Source organism: Lissotriton vulgaris, chromosome 12 (genome assembly GCF_964263255.1).
Source record: "Lissotriton vulgaris chromosome 12, aLisVul1.2, whole genome shotgun sequence".
Lineage (NCBI taxonomy): Eukaryota > Metazoa > Chordata > Amphibia > Caudata > Salamandridae > Lissotriton > Lissotriton vulgaris.
In genome coordinates this window covers 47,896,668-47,912,031 of record NC_141700.1, presented here as the reverse complement: position 1 = coordinate 47,912,031, position 15,364 = coordinate 47,896,668, and the positions used below count along the sequence as shown (strand labels likewise).

The 15,364-nt window shown below is 45.3% G+C and overlaps 1 protein-coding gene across 4 annotated transcripts in view; it reads right to left on the bottom strand.

Annotated features, from left to right (window-relative positions):
* The window catches only part of CRLF1 (cytokine receptor like factor 1), a 144,659-nt gene that overhangs the window by 45,439 nt on the left and 83,856 nt on the right, over positions 1-15,364 (bottom strand). For all 4 annotated transcript variants that reach the window (XM_086947022.1, XM_086947023.1, XM_086947024.1 and 1 more), the window contains one exon: positions 12,574-12,742. In XM_086947022.1, the coding sequence (XP_086803148.1) occupies positions 12,574-12,742 (169 nt within the window). The remainder of the gene's footprint in view (positions 1-12,573; positions 12,743-15,364) is intronic.

The following is a 15,364-nucleotide window of genomic DNA, read 5'->3' as shown; positions in this document are numbered from 1 at the left end:
ATGGCATCCCTAGACCTGCAGGATGCTTACTTCCATATCCCAATTCACAGGAATCACAAAAAGTACTTGCGATTTGCAGTAGCGGGCAGACACTTTCAATTTCGCGTCCTGCCCTTCGGGCTCAAGTCTGCACCGCGCATATTCATGAAATGTCTTTCCCTGGTGGCGGCATATTTAAGACAGTGTCATCACCAAGTCTTTCCGTATCTGGACGCGTCCAGGTCTTCCAACGCCTGTTTAAGGCTTTTCGATTGCTTGGGTCTCACCCTCAATCAGGAAAAATCGGTCCTACAACCTTCTCAATGCATCAGTTTCCTAGGTGCAACCTTGGACACGCGATCAGCAAAAGCTTTCCCATCCAGAGAGAGAATAAACAAGCTCCGGGCGGTAGCTGCTCTAGTAGCCTCGAAAAAAGTCTTGACAGTCCGCCTCTTCAAATCCGTCCTGGGGATGATGTCATCGTGTATCCACCTGATTCCTCACTGTCGTCTACAAATGAGACCTTTACAGGAGGAACTCTCGAAGCAGTGGGTCCAATGCACGGGGTCATTCAACGACCACATAAAAGTGAATTCTCAGATGGTCAGAGCCCTGCAATGGTGTATGTCATTGCGAAACCTGTCTCAAGGCTTGTCATTCCTGCTCCCGGCTGCTCCTCATGTTATCACATTAGACGCCTCCTTGGAAGGCGGGGGAGCTTTTCTGCAAGAGCTTCAGATAAGCGGGAAGTGGTCTCCTATGGATAAGACACTACATATCAATCTGCTCGAACTCGTCCAGACAGAAAACACCACGACGATGCACTACCTCAACAAACAGGGAGGGACACGCTCGCTGACACTCTCTCGAGAGTCGCAGAGAATCTGGAATTGGCTAATCTCAAACAAGATATCCCTTCGGGCGGAGTATGTCCCAGGCATGGACAATGTACTCGCCGACTTCTTGATCAGACAGAAAACAGCATCTCACGAGTGGGAACTGGATCAGAAGATACTCGACCAAATCTTCTCGAGATGGGGCATTTCACAAATCGACCTCTTCGCAACAAGAGACAACGCTAAATGCCCATACTTCGCAAGTTGGCATCCCCAGTCAAGGTCTCTAGGGAATGCATTTTCTATCGCATGGCGCAACGTCTTTGCCTACGCCTTTCTGCCATTCCCGATGCTTCCCAGAGTCCTCAGAAAAATGAAAGCGGAACCTTGTACTCTCATTTTAATAGCCCCAACTTGGCCACAGCAGCATTGGTTCACGGAACTCCACTGCCTATCTCTGGAGCCACCGATCCGGTTGAAGCAGTGTCCGTCTCTACTCACAATGAGTAAACCGGCAAGTCCAACATCCGAATCTACCATCTCTCAGGTTAGCCGCCTGGCTCCTGAGTTCCGAGAGCTTCGAAATTTGAATATTACAGCTGACTGTAGAGCCATCCTTGATCGGGCTCGAGCAGAGTGCACCAACAAGACATATTCTCTGAACTGGAAGAGGTTTTGTATATGGTGTAGAGATCGAGGAATACACCCTTTCTCTTCCTCTCCAGAACAGGTTTTGCCTTATCTTTTACACTTGGCAAGGTCGAGCCTTGCTCACTCCTCCATCAGGGTCCACTTGGCTGCAATATCCCGCTTCAAGAGATCTTCAGTGGGTCCTTCTCTCTGGTCTCATAGATTAATCAAACAAATTTTAAAAGGATTGTACAGGTCTTTCCCTCTGGTGAAAATGTTGCCACCTACCTGGCACCTAAATATAGTCCTTAATCAAATAATGAAGCATCCCTTCGAGCCAGTGCACAAGGCTGACCTGAAATACTTATCTTGGAAGACAGCTCTCCTTCTTGCGCTCACCTCTGCAAGGAGGGTGAGTGAGCTGCAAGCATTCTCGATTCAGGATCCTTTCCTACAATTTAAACAAGACAGGGTGATCTTGCGGACAAATCCGAAGTTTATTCCAAAAGTCCCATCGGATTTCCATCTTAATGAGCCTGTGGTTTTGCGCTCTTTCTTCCCGAATCCCAGTACGGCAGCGGAAAGGTCGTTGCATTCATTGGATCTCAAAAGGTGCTTAAAGTTTTATATAGACAAGACGAAAGCTTTCAGGAAGTCGAATCAGCTATTTGTAGCTTACAGCATGCCCAGGAAAGGTCTTCCACTCACTAAACAGAGCATTTCCCGCTGGATCTCGGCGGCTATCTCTTTCTGTCATGAACAAGCAGGACATCCACTGCATTCCAGAGTACAAGCCCATTCTACTAGAGCAATGTTCACATCCATGGCACTGTTCGCAGGGGTGCCTGTCATTGACATTTGCAGAGCGGCAAAATCGAAGTCGCCACATACCTTCACTAGGCATTACTGCCTGGACACAGAACTTATGAAGGACGCAGCGGTGGGACAAGCAGTACTTCGCTATCTATTTCACTAGAGGTGAGCCTTCTATCATCCCTCCATCCTTTTCATGTACCCACATTTCTCTACTATGTCATTTGTTGGTACTTGTTATTGGATAATATTTGCTCTGGCTAGTCGCTTGATATGTTATTATCTAATGGCTTGTATATAATGTACCATCGGAAATGTGCTTTCTGCATTGCTTGCTACTCTGATTCAGGCATGTGAATCTATGAAAGACACCCATAATACTGGATAAGAAATGCGTTACTTACCTGTAACTGCAGTTATCCAGTATTGGTGTCTTTCATAGATTCACATGCAACCCTCCCGCCTCCCCTGGAAGGACTCACCTAATTCTCTCAGTGGCACGTCTACTTAGCTTTGTGCATATGAAAATCTGAGGGACTGGGCTCCTTCCAGGAAGGTTCTAGAGCAGAGGTCTTCAAACTGTGGGGCGCGCCCCCCTGGGGGTCCGTGGATGGTTTCCAAGGGGGGCGCTAATGCCTCTGCAATTACATGTAATGAAGATGGCCTGGAACTGCGGCCTTATTTATCTGCTGCATTACCTGTCTGTCTTCATTTACACGCATCCCGGAGTGCTGAGAAAGGGGGTCACTGAGTGTCAATAAGTTGCCTAAAGGAAAAGAACTAACAAGTGTGAGTATTTAGTTTTTTCACTGTTAGCTAACTGTATATGAAATAATGAGGAAACAGATTCCCTGACAAATAAAAACAAGTTGCATTACACACAGTCTAACATAGGCAGCTGCAAAATGATGCAGTGTTTGAAATAAAAACACTTTCCTTCAAAATATAGCCTTGGTAAAAGTGATCAGACTGTACCTAGTGTAAGCATTTTCCGAAGTAACAACCTCACAATAACTCTAAAAAATCGTTGTCTCTTTGACGCATTAGGCAGGGCCATTGGAATTATGTGACAAGAGAGGACCACATAATGCACACAGTAGATTAAAATATGCAGGAAGAAAAGGTGAATTATGCAGCATAATCTAACACATTTTGTGGTTAGCTTTATATCATTTTTTTGTCCTCATTTTTAGTCATGGTAACACTAAGGTGAAATATTATACCTCATTAGTACCAATTTAAGATCCAAATATATCAATAAGCAACTGCAAGATGACCAATCAACCTTTATGTAGGGCCTTCTACTGCTCTGGAACACATGTCACCAGCCGCCTTTTAAGTAATTATTTATCCCTTTGAACTAGAATCAAGTTTTCTTGTTAAACTCTGCAGATTATGTAATAGATGATGGGTTATGTAGCAAATGCGGTAAATCCATAACAATGCAGAAAATGCTTCTGCCTCAGAAACGTATAATTCCAGTGGCCCTTGGATTAAGTGACTAATCAATTAACAGCTGGTAAGAGGATGTAGTATAACAGCCATACTGGCCGACCTTAAAGCTGGGGAACAAGGTTCGAGTCTTTACGGGAGGCTCAAGCATCCTGTGATTCTCTAATGCAACTGGTGCTCATGTAAAGTGCTCTGATACCTTCAGGTCGAGCACGCACTATATAAAATGCAAACAAAAAGCCTTGTTTCTTCTCTGTTTGCACTACCACCCCACCCTTGCTTTCAAGCAGAGGTACCTCAAAGTCAGCACTAACCATTCAGTGGCAGTTGTTTTTGTAAAAGGTGAGTACAGGGGGAAGCAGGGAGGAAGTCAGCAGGGTCCCATTCAGATGCAGAGCTCTGGTCCTCTTGATCCCAGGGACCTCAGAGTAATGTTTCAGTAAAAAGAGGAAAAGAGTGAGATTCATGAATATAGTCAACGAGATGGCTCAGAAGAGAAAGCACTGTATGGGGGGTTTAATTGTTATGGTTACAAATGTCCAGAAACCACTTCCTCAGAGAAACCCCGAGGAAGAGGACGATCTGAGGGAGCTTTTTTATATATGTATAAAAAAGGGCTATACATTAGTGCAGCACGTAATGCTGTCAGGTGTGCAAGTGGCCACTGCTGCTGAAATATGGCTGTCTTACCATGAAGTGGAGTGGGTGCCCATTTTCCTTGTTTGTATCAGAGTCCAGGTTACCCTTGCAGCTTTTTAACATAAAGGTGCAGAAAGAATCACTGGTACTGCAAGTACAGTGGCACCAGGAGCCAGAGGTATGAGGAGCCAGTTAAACCTTAATTATGTCTGTTTACTATCCTTCCTTCTTAGCACTAGGGCCCACTGCACACTTGCCAGTGTTGATTTGTGCCCCAAAGCAATAGCCCACAGGAGGGAAAAATTAATGCAGTGGAGACACCTTTGTTTGGCCTCAGTGAGATGGCAGAGAAGGATGTGTGGCTAGATGGGAGTCCATGTTTTTAACAAATGGCAGAGGAGACTGCCCTCTTTGCAAGGCAGTAGCTAACATTAGTGAAGCAGGTTCAGCCGCACTGGGGCCCAGGGGTCAGAGGGGCCCACTAAAACACAATTATGCACCATTGCAGAAAAACGAAGACCACATGTGGGAGCTCTTTTTTCTGAAAGGGCTTTTTTTTAAGATTAGAGTGATGGTCCGGCATAGTGGCGAAGGGGTATAAGAGGCAGAGGAGATAGCCTGCTACTCAGGACCGAAATCATCATTTGAGCAGCAAGTGTAGTTGCTTTGAGGTCCAGTAGTGCGAGGGGTTCACAACACCTTAATTATAGGGGGCAGTATTTTGGGGTCAATACCTGTTTTTGTTTCATGCATTTCCTGTTTTCGAAGTCTCATATTATTTAGTGTGGTTCATGAACTATTAAAAAGTACTCCTTAAATGATTTCAGAATCCATTCCCACTACGCTCAGCCCTTTCCCACCCAATCCTTGCCGTAAATTTTGATGGGGGGGCTTGACATTAAAACATTTTGCTTAGGGGGGGCTCAGAGCAAAAACGTTTGAAGACCTCTGTTCTAGATGGAGGTGACAGCTGATTGGTTTTCTTCTAGAGTTTGGCCCTTTTTGCATACGGACATGGATATGTTACTAATGTAAGGCCTGTAGGCCTATTTCTCTATATGTCTATAGGACATTACTTTATTTATGTACCGGGGACTCCCATCCCGACGACGGGGAATGATTCAGGAATGTGAATCTATGAAAGACACCAATACTGGATAACTGCAGTTACAGGTAAGTAACGCATTTCTTTCCTATCTGAACCGTTTTCAATGTGTATGAACTGTATTTTTTCAGCACACGGGTTGCGTGGGGGGAATCACCAGCATAGCTGGCGAAAAGCTTTGGGTGTTGTGTTATGGACACACACACTAGTTTCTTGTCTTTATTTTAGCACTGAAACTTATAAAGACGCCTCTGAATATTTTATAAATCATTTATAACATCATTCACCCACTAGCCAGTGAACAAATAATGTTTCTGATACAAGTACTTTGTGGCCGCGTGGTACTTTGAATAGCTTCCTTCTGGCACGAAGCGCATAGCTGTTTTGGGCAGTCACCACTATACAGGCACACATAATATATGCCTCACTTCTGGTATGTAGCATCTGTGGAGACACGCACATAAAACACAGTCCTGATTTATATGCACATCTGGCAAACACACACAGGCACACAACCCAATCCCCACGGTATGCGGATGTATAGCACAAGCAGATAACTCACCTAGTGTGCACCTCCTGCATCTCTCACTTCTACCAGGAAACTTGTCTCGGCTGTTCTTTTTAGATCCTCCCCCACCCTCTTTCTCCCTTTCACTACCACCCTCCTTTCCGTGCTGCCTCCTTGACACCAGAGCCTCACCTTTCTGCCTGTCTTTTAGAGCCTCTTAATGAATTCCCACCATTTAGTTCTTGGGATACCGGAGGTTGATTGGTATGCCATGCCTAAACCTGGAGATTACAAGTTATTTTCCATGGAATGGGGAATAACACGTGGCCTGCCAATACAGTTGGAAGGGCGTGTGTTTTCCCCCCCTATCGGGAGAAATGATGGGCCTAAATAGGCACACATTTACCACCCACTTGTAGCAGGTGGTAAATGTGTGTGGGAGCATTTATGCGGCCTGTTCTGTGGACGGCATGGACTGGATAGGGTGGCAAGGCACATTAGGTGGAGGGGGTTTTGCGTCTCCTGCAATGTGGAGTTAGATGACCATTTGGGGCTGCTTCCCTCAAAAGTCTGGGTCCAGTGCCTCCAGATATTTGCAGAGCCAGTAACTCCATACTCTCACATACCAGGAAAGATCGAATGACCGAGAGCGTTGTCCCTCCTGTCCAATATCCAAACACAGTGGGGCACAAGTGCCAAAGATTTGCAACTTTAAAAATGCATATGCCTTGTTTGTGACCAGCAACCTTCTTTGGATTTAACCAGCTGAGACTCCTATGGCTGGTTTATACAGAACAATGATTCTCCAGTATTGGCTCTTCAGTAGATTCACATGTTTCTATCATCCCCGTTGTCGTAGTGGGAGTCAGGACTCCCACTATGACGTCGGGGATGATTCAAGCAGGTGAATCTATGAAAGATACCAATACCGGAGAACCGGAGTTAAAGGCAAGTAACTAATTTTCTTATTGTTTTTTCCCTCTGTGCCCATGTCCTGGGATGTCAGTAACAATATTCAATTTGCAATGCTTAATTTGTTAAATTAAGTTGAGGGGCTCAACGTTTTTATTCGGGGGTGCTAAATACCAAGGCTGTCAAGTCTTGATCTCACTCATGCCTCTGTCTTCTACCACCCAACCAGCATCTTTATCTCACTTTTGCAGCTTTTTTCAGCTCTGCTTTCTCCATTTGTCACTGTTGTTATTAATGATCCTCTTCCTCTCGCCATTTTGTGCATCTGTCTTGGTCAAAAGATCAGTCTGATGACGAAAAAAAAGTCCTGATTCTCAAAAATGAGTGCCATTGCCCACGATCTGCAACCGCTGCCACATATTAAGCACTGAAGCAGACGACTTGCAACAAAATAATCAGTGCTGGTGGCTGTCTTTGCATTTTGCAAATCAGAAGTTTCTGACTCTTTGCACTCCACTGACAAAGGGACCGAACTGGGAACCATGCCTCCCTTTGTACTGGCAGACTTTGACTGTTCCAACTGTTTAAGCTTAAAAATGACTACTGCCTAACTTGTGCAAAGTAAACTCTCCATTGTTCACCACTTTCAGTTTGTTTTAAGTAATGCTTAATTTGTGTCAGTGGCTGCCGGTGGTGGGCTCCAGCACTCTTTTTTCAGGGACTGGGTCTTATTTTTAATCATCAGGCATTGCAGGTGACAGGCACTGATGGAGTAGGGAGTAAGAAATAGAGCTACTGGCCGGCAGGACCCGTCCAGCAGCATCCTCACTCCCAATACATGACGAGTGGGCACTCATAGACTGAGGGGTGCTCTCTTGGACCCAGAAGGTGCATCGCCACAGGAAAAGCGGCAGAAAATGGGCAGAAGCAGAAACCCGAAGCTGTGCTCGGTGGCGCTACTAGAATGTCTGACATAATATCGACAGACAGAATATCGACATGCAAAAATATCGGAGCAAAAATATCGACAGCAAAAATATCGGAATCCTATCTTCATTAAGGTAAGTACAAAAATATCGAAAAAATAATATCGTAGTACAAAAATATCGGAATCAAAAATATCGTTTTTTTAAATGTATTAATAATAATGTAAAAATAATTTTAAAATACATATAATTTTACAACTATTAAATAAAAATATAAAAACAAAATTAAAACTAATACATATGCATTTAAAATAAATAAAACACTTAATAATTTAAATTAATTTTAATTTTTTTCATGTAATTTATTTGATTTAATGTAATTTTTTTTGTTTTTACCCTGTACGCCTGTACCCCAAAAACCCAAAACTGACCCTGAACCCTAAAAATATCCCTGTACCCCAAAAACCCAAAACTGACCCAGAACCCTAAAAATACCCCTTTACCCAAAAACTGAAAACTGACCCTGAACCCTAAAAATACCCCTTTACCCAAAAACTGAAAACTGAACCTGAACCCTAAAAATACCCCTTTACCCAAAAACTGAAAACTGACTCTAAACCCTAAAAATACCCCTTTACCCAAAAACTGAAAACTGACCCTGAACCCTAAAAATACCCCTTTACCCATGAACTGAAAACTGACCCAGAACCCTAAAAATACCCCTTTACCCAAAAACTGAAAACTGACCCAGAACCCTAAAAATACCCCTTTACCCAAAAACTGAAAACTGACCCTGAACCCTAAAAATACCCCTTTACCCAAAAACTGAAAACTGACCCTGAACCCTAAAAATACCCCTTTACCCATGAACTGAAAACTGACCCAGAACCCTAAAAATACCCCTTTACCCAAAAACTGAAAACTGACCCAGAACCCTAAAAATACCCCTTTACCCAAAAACTGAAAACTGACCCTGAACCCTAAAAATACCCCTTTACCCAATAACTGAAAACTGACCCTGAACCCTAAAAATACCCCTTTACCCATGAACTGAAAACTGACCCTGAACCCTAAAAATACCCCTTTACCCAAAATTAATTAATATTATTTAATTACCAATTAATTATTAATTAACAATAACAATAAAGTAAATATATTCGCACATTTGCTGTAATTAATTTAATTTAATAATTAATATTATTTTCCCCAAATAATTAATTAAGAATAACAATAAATTATACATAAAAAATTACTATAATTAATGTAGTTAAATAATTAATATTAATTAATTACCAACTAATTAATAATTATAAATATGTAAAAGATTATATTAATTAATTAACTAATTAATAGAAATTAATTATCAATTAATTATTAATTAAAATATGTACAAACATATATCAATTAATTAATTATTATTAAATTACTTCCCACCCTATTCCCCTATAAACCCATAACCCGCTACAGAACATATTTATCAATTAATCAATTAATTAAAAATAATAAAAAATTATTTCTCAATTAATTAATTAATAATTCCTACTAATTAATAATTAATTTAACATAATTAAATTACTTGCCACCCTATTCCCCTATAAACCCACAACCCGCTACAGTAGTAAAAGACAATATTTAATTAAATTACATTAAAAATAAATAATAAAACATAATAAATACAATATAATATACACTAAATTTATTTAAAAATTGATATTAGTAACATCAAAGTTATTAATTTCGATATTATTGACATCGATATTTACAACTTCGATATTACTGATATCATACCAATATCGATATTCAGACTGTCGATATTACTTACCTTCGATATTTTGTCCCATCGATATTTAAACTTCGATATTTTTGTATATCGATATTTAAAAATCGATATTTTGTCTGTGTACCGCGCTACTAAAATGGCAGTTGAGCGACGGAGGCGACTGGTGCTGGGGCTTAGCTTAGGCGGCCTTGGAAGGTGGAGCACTGGTGCCCATGGTGGGGAAATTGGCTTGGGACCAGTGGTTATATTCACCAGAAGGCACCAGAAGTGGGAAACCCTAGTAGACTGCAGGTACATTGAGTTGTCCCCCTCCTACTCGGCGCCAGGTACTTGGTTTGCTGTGCCCCATGATTGTGCGAATGCTTTGAGGCTCTAGGGCCATTGGGACGAGACTGGACTGGGAAGTGCAAAAGTGTTGGGGGGCCCTCCTGGCTGGAGACTATGCTAAGGTGCCCCAAAAGTTTGTAAGGCCCTTGAGGGGCATGGCAATCCACCCAGGGAAGTGGTCCAGGGATACTGTTGCGGCATCAAATGGTGGAGGTTGCATTGGGATTCACTGGGGCCCACTCTGTAGGGTTCTGAGACTAACTGAGGTTGGATCGAGTACACTTTACTGGTATGGAACATTGGCTGGCGATACCGGTCAAGGTGTGGTGTGTTAAAGGTGCGACACTGCAGCAGCTCTTCAGGAGGTACAGACTGCCAACCACTGAGACCTAGAGGGGGGGGCTTTGCCTTCTTGCCATTATCCCCCGCCCTTCGGCCCCTTGCAGATGGGTGTAACAGTATAGGTATGCAAACTATAACTGGTCGCCCGGAATCATGGGGAAGCCTTCCAGGAAAAAAAAGATGGATGCTGAAGGACTGGTCTCCGGGGAAACATCTGATGCTCTGAATGAAGAAGGGAAGTCTGCTTCGCAGCCAGGATCCTCTAAAGATACCACCCTGAATGATATTCTGCAGGCCATAACTGCCTCTAAGGAGGTGCTGGAATCAAAAATAGAGGCATTAGTGGTTGATATAGGGATACTGAAAAATGACTACAGGCGCCTAGCAGAACGTGTCACAAACACTGAAAAAGCAATAGCTGAAGTCCCCCCTCCAACCCCCCCTCCCCTCCCCGGAGATAATGATGCTGAGGGAGCACCTAAGTCCATGGGGACCAGGGTAAAAACCTTAGAGATTAGGGCAGAGGACACAGAGAACAGGTTTTGCCAGAACAATATTAGGATGATTGGCCTACCTGAACGTGTGGAAGGGGGCATATTCTGGACTTCCTTGAACGATGGCTGAGAAAAGAGGTGGCGACAGCTGGGCTTTCGCCCTTCTTTGCTTTGGAGAGAGCACAAAAGTGCTAAAGTGCTGAAATATATGTACACTGAAAAGGAATAGATACAAATATATACACAAGTAATTAATAGGCCAGCAATTAATTGATCTCCAAGGAATCCTAGTGTATTGTAGAGGGATCATGGAGTGTTCTGGACCTAATTGAGTGTCGACGTTTCGACCATGGTGCGCCCCAGTTGGTGGTCGCTGCGGGTCTTTATCAAGACAGGAAGCGGACCTTGACAGAATGGAACAGGATTAATGATTTGCCTGGTGTACTGCCACTCAGTTGCTGGTCATAGGTAGGTAGAGGCACCTTGCACTGCCAATGGTGTTGTATCCATAGAGGCTTATGTGCAGCTGTGATATTAGAGCCCTCTTTGCATTATGGAGTTAAAGGATAGATGCCCTATTGTTATCAACATAGTTCCAACCAGAGATCCCCCATTGTTGTCAATAGTCTAAGCCAGAGAGGCCTTATTGTAGCCATTGGTGTGTGACCAGAAGGTAGAGCCAAACCTGTCCAGATATTGCTATAGGAAACCTGAAGGGCCACATTGTTGCCAATGGATTTATATCCCCATAATGCTCATTTGTAGTCAATGACATTAGATCTCCCAGACGCTCCCTGTAATCAGTAATCCGAGTCAAAAGAGGCCATTTGCAGCTCCAAGAGACACTATTGGTACCAACAGAATCAGAGCCACAGAGGATCCTTTGCCACCTACCGAATAAGAGCCAGACACAGTCCATTGCCACAAATAGAGCAAGAGCCAACCGAAGACCCACTGCCACCAACACAGTTCGGGCCAGAGAAGATCCATTGCTGGCAACTAACATAGAATAGGAGAAGATGAGATGCCACCTATAGATCGTCGAAGATCCATTGCTGGCAACTAACATAGAATAAGAGAAGATGAGATGTCACCTATAGATCGTTGAAGATCCATTGCTGGCAAATAACATAGAATAAGAGAAGATGAGATGCCACCTAGAGATCGTCGAAGATCCATTGCTGGCAACTAACATAGAATAAGAGAAGATGAGATGCCACCTTTAGATCGTCAAAGATCCATTGCTGGCAACTAACATAGAATAAGAGAAGATGAGATGCCACCTACAGATCGTCGAAGATCCATTGCTGGCAACTAACATACAATAAGAGAAGATGAGATGCCACCTATAGATCGTCGAAGATCCATTGCTGCCACCAAAGTCTGGACAAGAGAAGATTAATTGCCACCATTAGAGTAAGGGCCAAAGAAGATCCATTCCCATCAACCGAGTTAGGGCCAGAGAAGATCCATTGTCGCCAAGTGTTGGCCCAGAAGATTCATTATGACCAACAGAGAAGGTGCCAGAAAAGATCCATTTCAATAAATGATATCAGTACCAAACGGTCCAGTTGCAGGCAATAGAGTGATAACTCATACAGGAGAATTGAAGCCAAAGGAGCGAAATTGCTATAATTGTGTTTCATTAGTTAATCTGTTGTGTTTGTAGCAACAGCCAGTTACATTTGTAAGCACTTTCAAACAAAACAAGTATTTAGACCTTGAGGAAATAAATGAGTCACTTACCACTTCGCGGCAGTCAGTTACATTTGTAGGCACTTTCAAACAAAACAAGTATTTAGACCTTGAGGAAATAAATGAGTCACTTACCACTTCGCGGGGTGGACGCGGCTGTGGGGTTACTCCAGTCACTCCATATCCCAGCTTTCTTTGATCCATAAATGCCAAACGGATTACATCGCACTTGAACAAAGTACACAGTTCCAGGCTTCAGACCAGCGAGGCGGCAGGATGTCTGATTCCCAACATCATCGACAACCTTCATGCAGAAAAAAGCCCCATTTTGAGTTAAATATGAAATAACCAAAACTTTACAGTTGCATGCCTCGCAGATCATGAATAAAAATGCATTCAGTAGTTTTTCAGTCTGTCAAAAAATGTCCTTCACCACAGCAGGAATCGATAATGGGTTGGTCCATAAACAAATATCTTAAACATGCAGTTTAAGGATTGACATTTACTAGCCAACCAGCACAGTGTGGGCGGTGTGGGGGAAGATTTGTATATGTATTACCTCAGCCCTCAATACAGAAACAATATACATTCAGTAACTAGGAATTTGTTTAAAATGTATTCTGCTGCATGTTTGTTCGGAGTTGCCCAATTGCTGCTCATCAGTCAATGTTGAATTTAAATGTTGGTCTGCACTGCCTATTGTTACCCCAGAGTTTCAAGTAATGAGACAGTAGTCCACCTGATAGAGTAAGAAGCTCATAGGTCATTTTTTTCCAGGTTTGCTTATTCCTTCCTGCTGGACGCCACCTATGTATCACTAAGAGTCTGGGTGTTCATTATCATGAGGCATTTTCTCTCATTCACACTCATCTGTCTTGCTGATGCACACATTGACTGCTGGACCACTTGATTTTCAAATCTGAAAGAAACCGGTTAGTATTAGATTCCTTACCTTAGAATATCCCCAGGCGTCAGTCTCGATCGGAAAATTTTGCGTAGCAGTACCCCTGCGCGTCCGTAGGCATCGTCTGCGGCTCCGCGTCCATCGTTGGCGCCGGAATGATGTTGTTGGAGTACTTAGACACCGCCCTCATGAGCTGACGTCAGTTCTTTTTTCCGCGCCAGCAAGTGCAGGTCCGGAGAAAGTGGTACCCTTTAGTCAATTTTTGTCTAAACTTTTTGGATCTTTTTGATCTGTTTTTCGAGTCGAACCCCCATCTCCGGTGTCTGCATTGCCTGGGGCCCGACCACGATGACAAGTCGTGCCCCGACTGCCGGGCCTTGACGTCGAAGGCTAGGAGGGAGTGGTCCCGCAAGCGCCTCGAGCTCCGGCAGTCGGCCCGCGCCGGTCGAGGGACCGGTCGCGGGGCCGGAGTCATCGTAGCTCTGGGAGTCGACACCACTCCTCGAGCTCCAAGTCCTCAGGTAAGAGGCACAAGAAGTCGAAGAAGCGCCATTGCTCTTCTGACTCCCCCCGACGCTCGCACGACGCGGCCGGGGGTTCGGGTGACACCACCGACGCGGCTCCGCCGGAGCTGCAGGCGTCGCGGCCTGCTCCATACCCGCCGGTCCCTGGGCAGAACGCGACGCCAGAGGAGATCGAGGCCTTCCTCATGGCCATGAGGCCGCTCACTCCTCCGTCTGTTTCTGCGGCGCCTTCGGGCCAAGCGGCCCCGACTGGGTCCCCAAGCGGGCCGGGTGCTACGGCCCCGGCGCCGTCGGCAACTTCGGTTCTGACGCCGCAGGGTCCCGCTGGATCCGGTTCGGAATGCGGGTCGTCGCCGGTCGACCTTACAACCTCGCCGGCGCCGGCCCCCAGGGTGTCGCCCCGGACGCTGTCCCAGGGCGACGTTGTCCCTGGTCCTACCCTCGATTCGGGTCGACACCGCTTTCGACGCCTATGGGAGATTTTTACTTCTATGAGCCGCCCCATCCTTTGACCCTGAATATCAGGAGATGGGTGGCGAGGAGGATTGGGAGGGGTCTGAGGATCCTCTGGCACGTGAGTGCCAGCCTTATCAGGACTGGGCAGGTGAGCTAGGGGATGCCAGTGGTTTGGACACTTCGCCAGACACTGGTTTTGTCTCCCCTCCTACCGTGGCTACGGAGGAGGGGGCTGCCTATAGTGTGATGTTGACGCGGGCGGCCAAGGCCTTATCCCTTGAACTCCCCGTCGTGGCCGTGAGGACTAACCTTCTCACTGAGGTCCTTAAACCGCAGGCAAGCTCCTCGGAGCCTCTGCTGCCGTTTAATGAGGCCTTATCTGACGTTCTTCTGGGCACCTGGTCCAGGCCTGCTACAGGTCCCCCTGTAGATAGGAACGTGGCCAGATGCCACCGCCCAGCTCTGGGCGACCCTTGGTTCCTGTCCACCCACCCCACCCCGAGAGCCTGGTCATACAGGCCTCTAACTCCCAGACCGCATTCCCGACGGCTCCCCCCAATCGGGAATCCAAGAGGTACAAACAGTATGGCAAGAAGATGTTCTCCTCACTGAGTTTGAGGTTGTGGTCCGTTAACACCGCGTGCCTCTTGGGCCGTTATACCCACTCTCTGTGGGACACGGTCGCGGCCGTGCTGCCAAAATGTCCGGAGGAGGCCCGGACTAAACTCGCCCAAGCCCTTGCGGAGGGTCGAGATGCGGCATGGTGTTCCATCCGGTGTGGACTGGATACAACGTACTCGATAGGTAGAGCGATGGCAACGACGGTGGCGATTCGTTGCCACGCCTGGCTGAGGTCCGCCAACTTTTTGGCTGATGTCCAAAACACCCTTATGGACATGCCGTTTGATGGCCGTCGCCTCTTTGGCGACAGGCAGACAGTGCGCTTGAGCGCTTTAAGGACTCCAGGGCTACGGCTAAGTCCTTGGGCCTGTCAGCCCATGCCACCAACCTGCTGCCTTTCGCTCCTTTCGTGGCCAAGGAA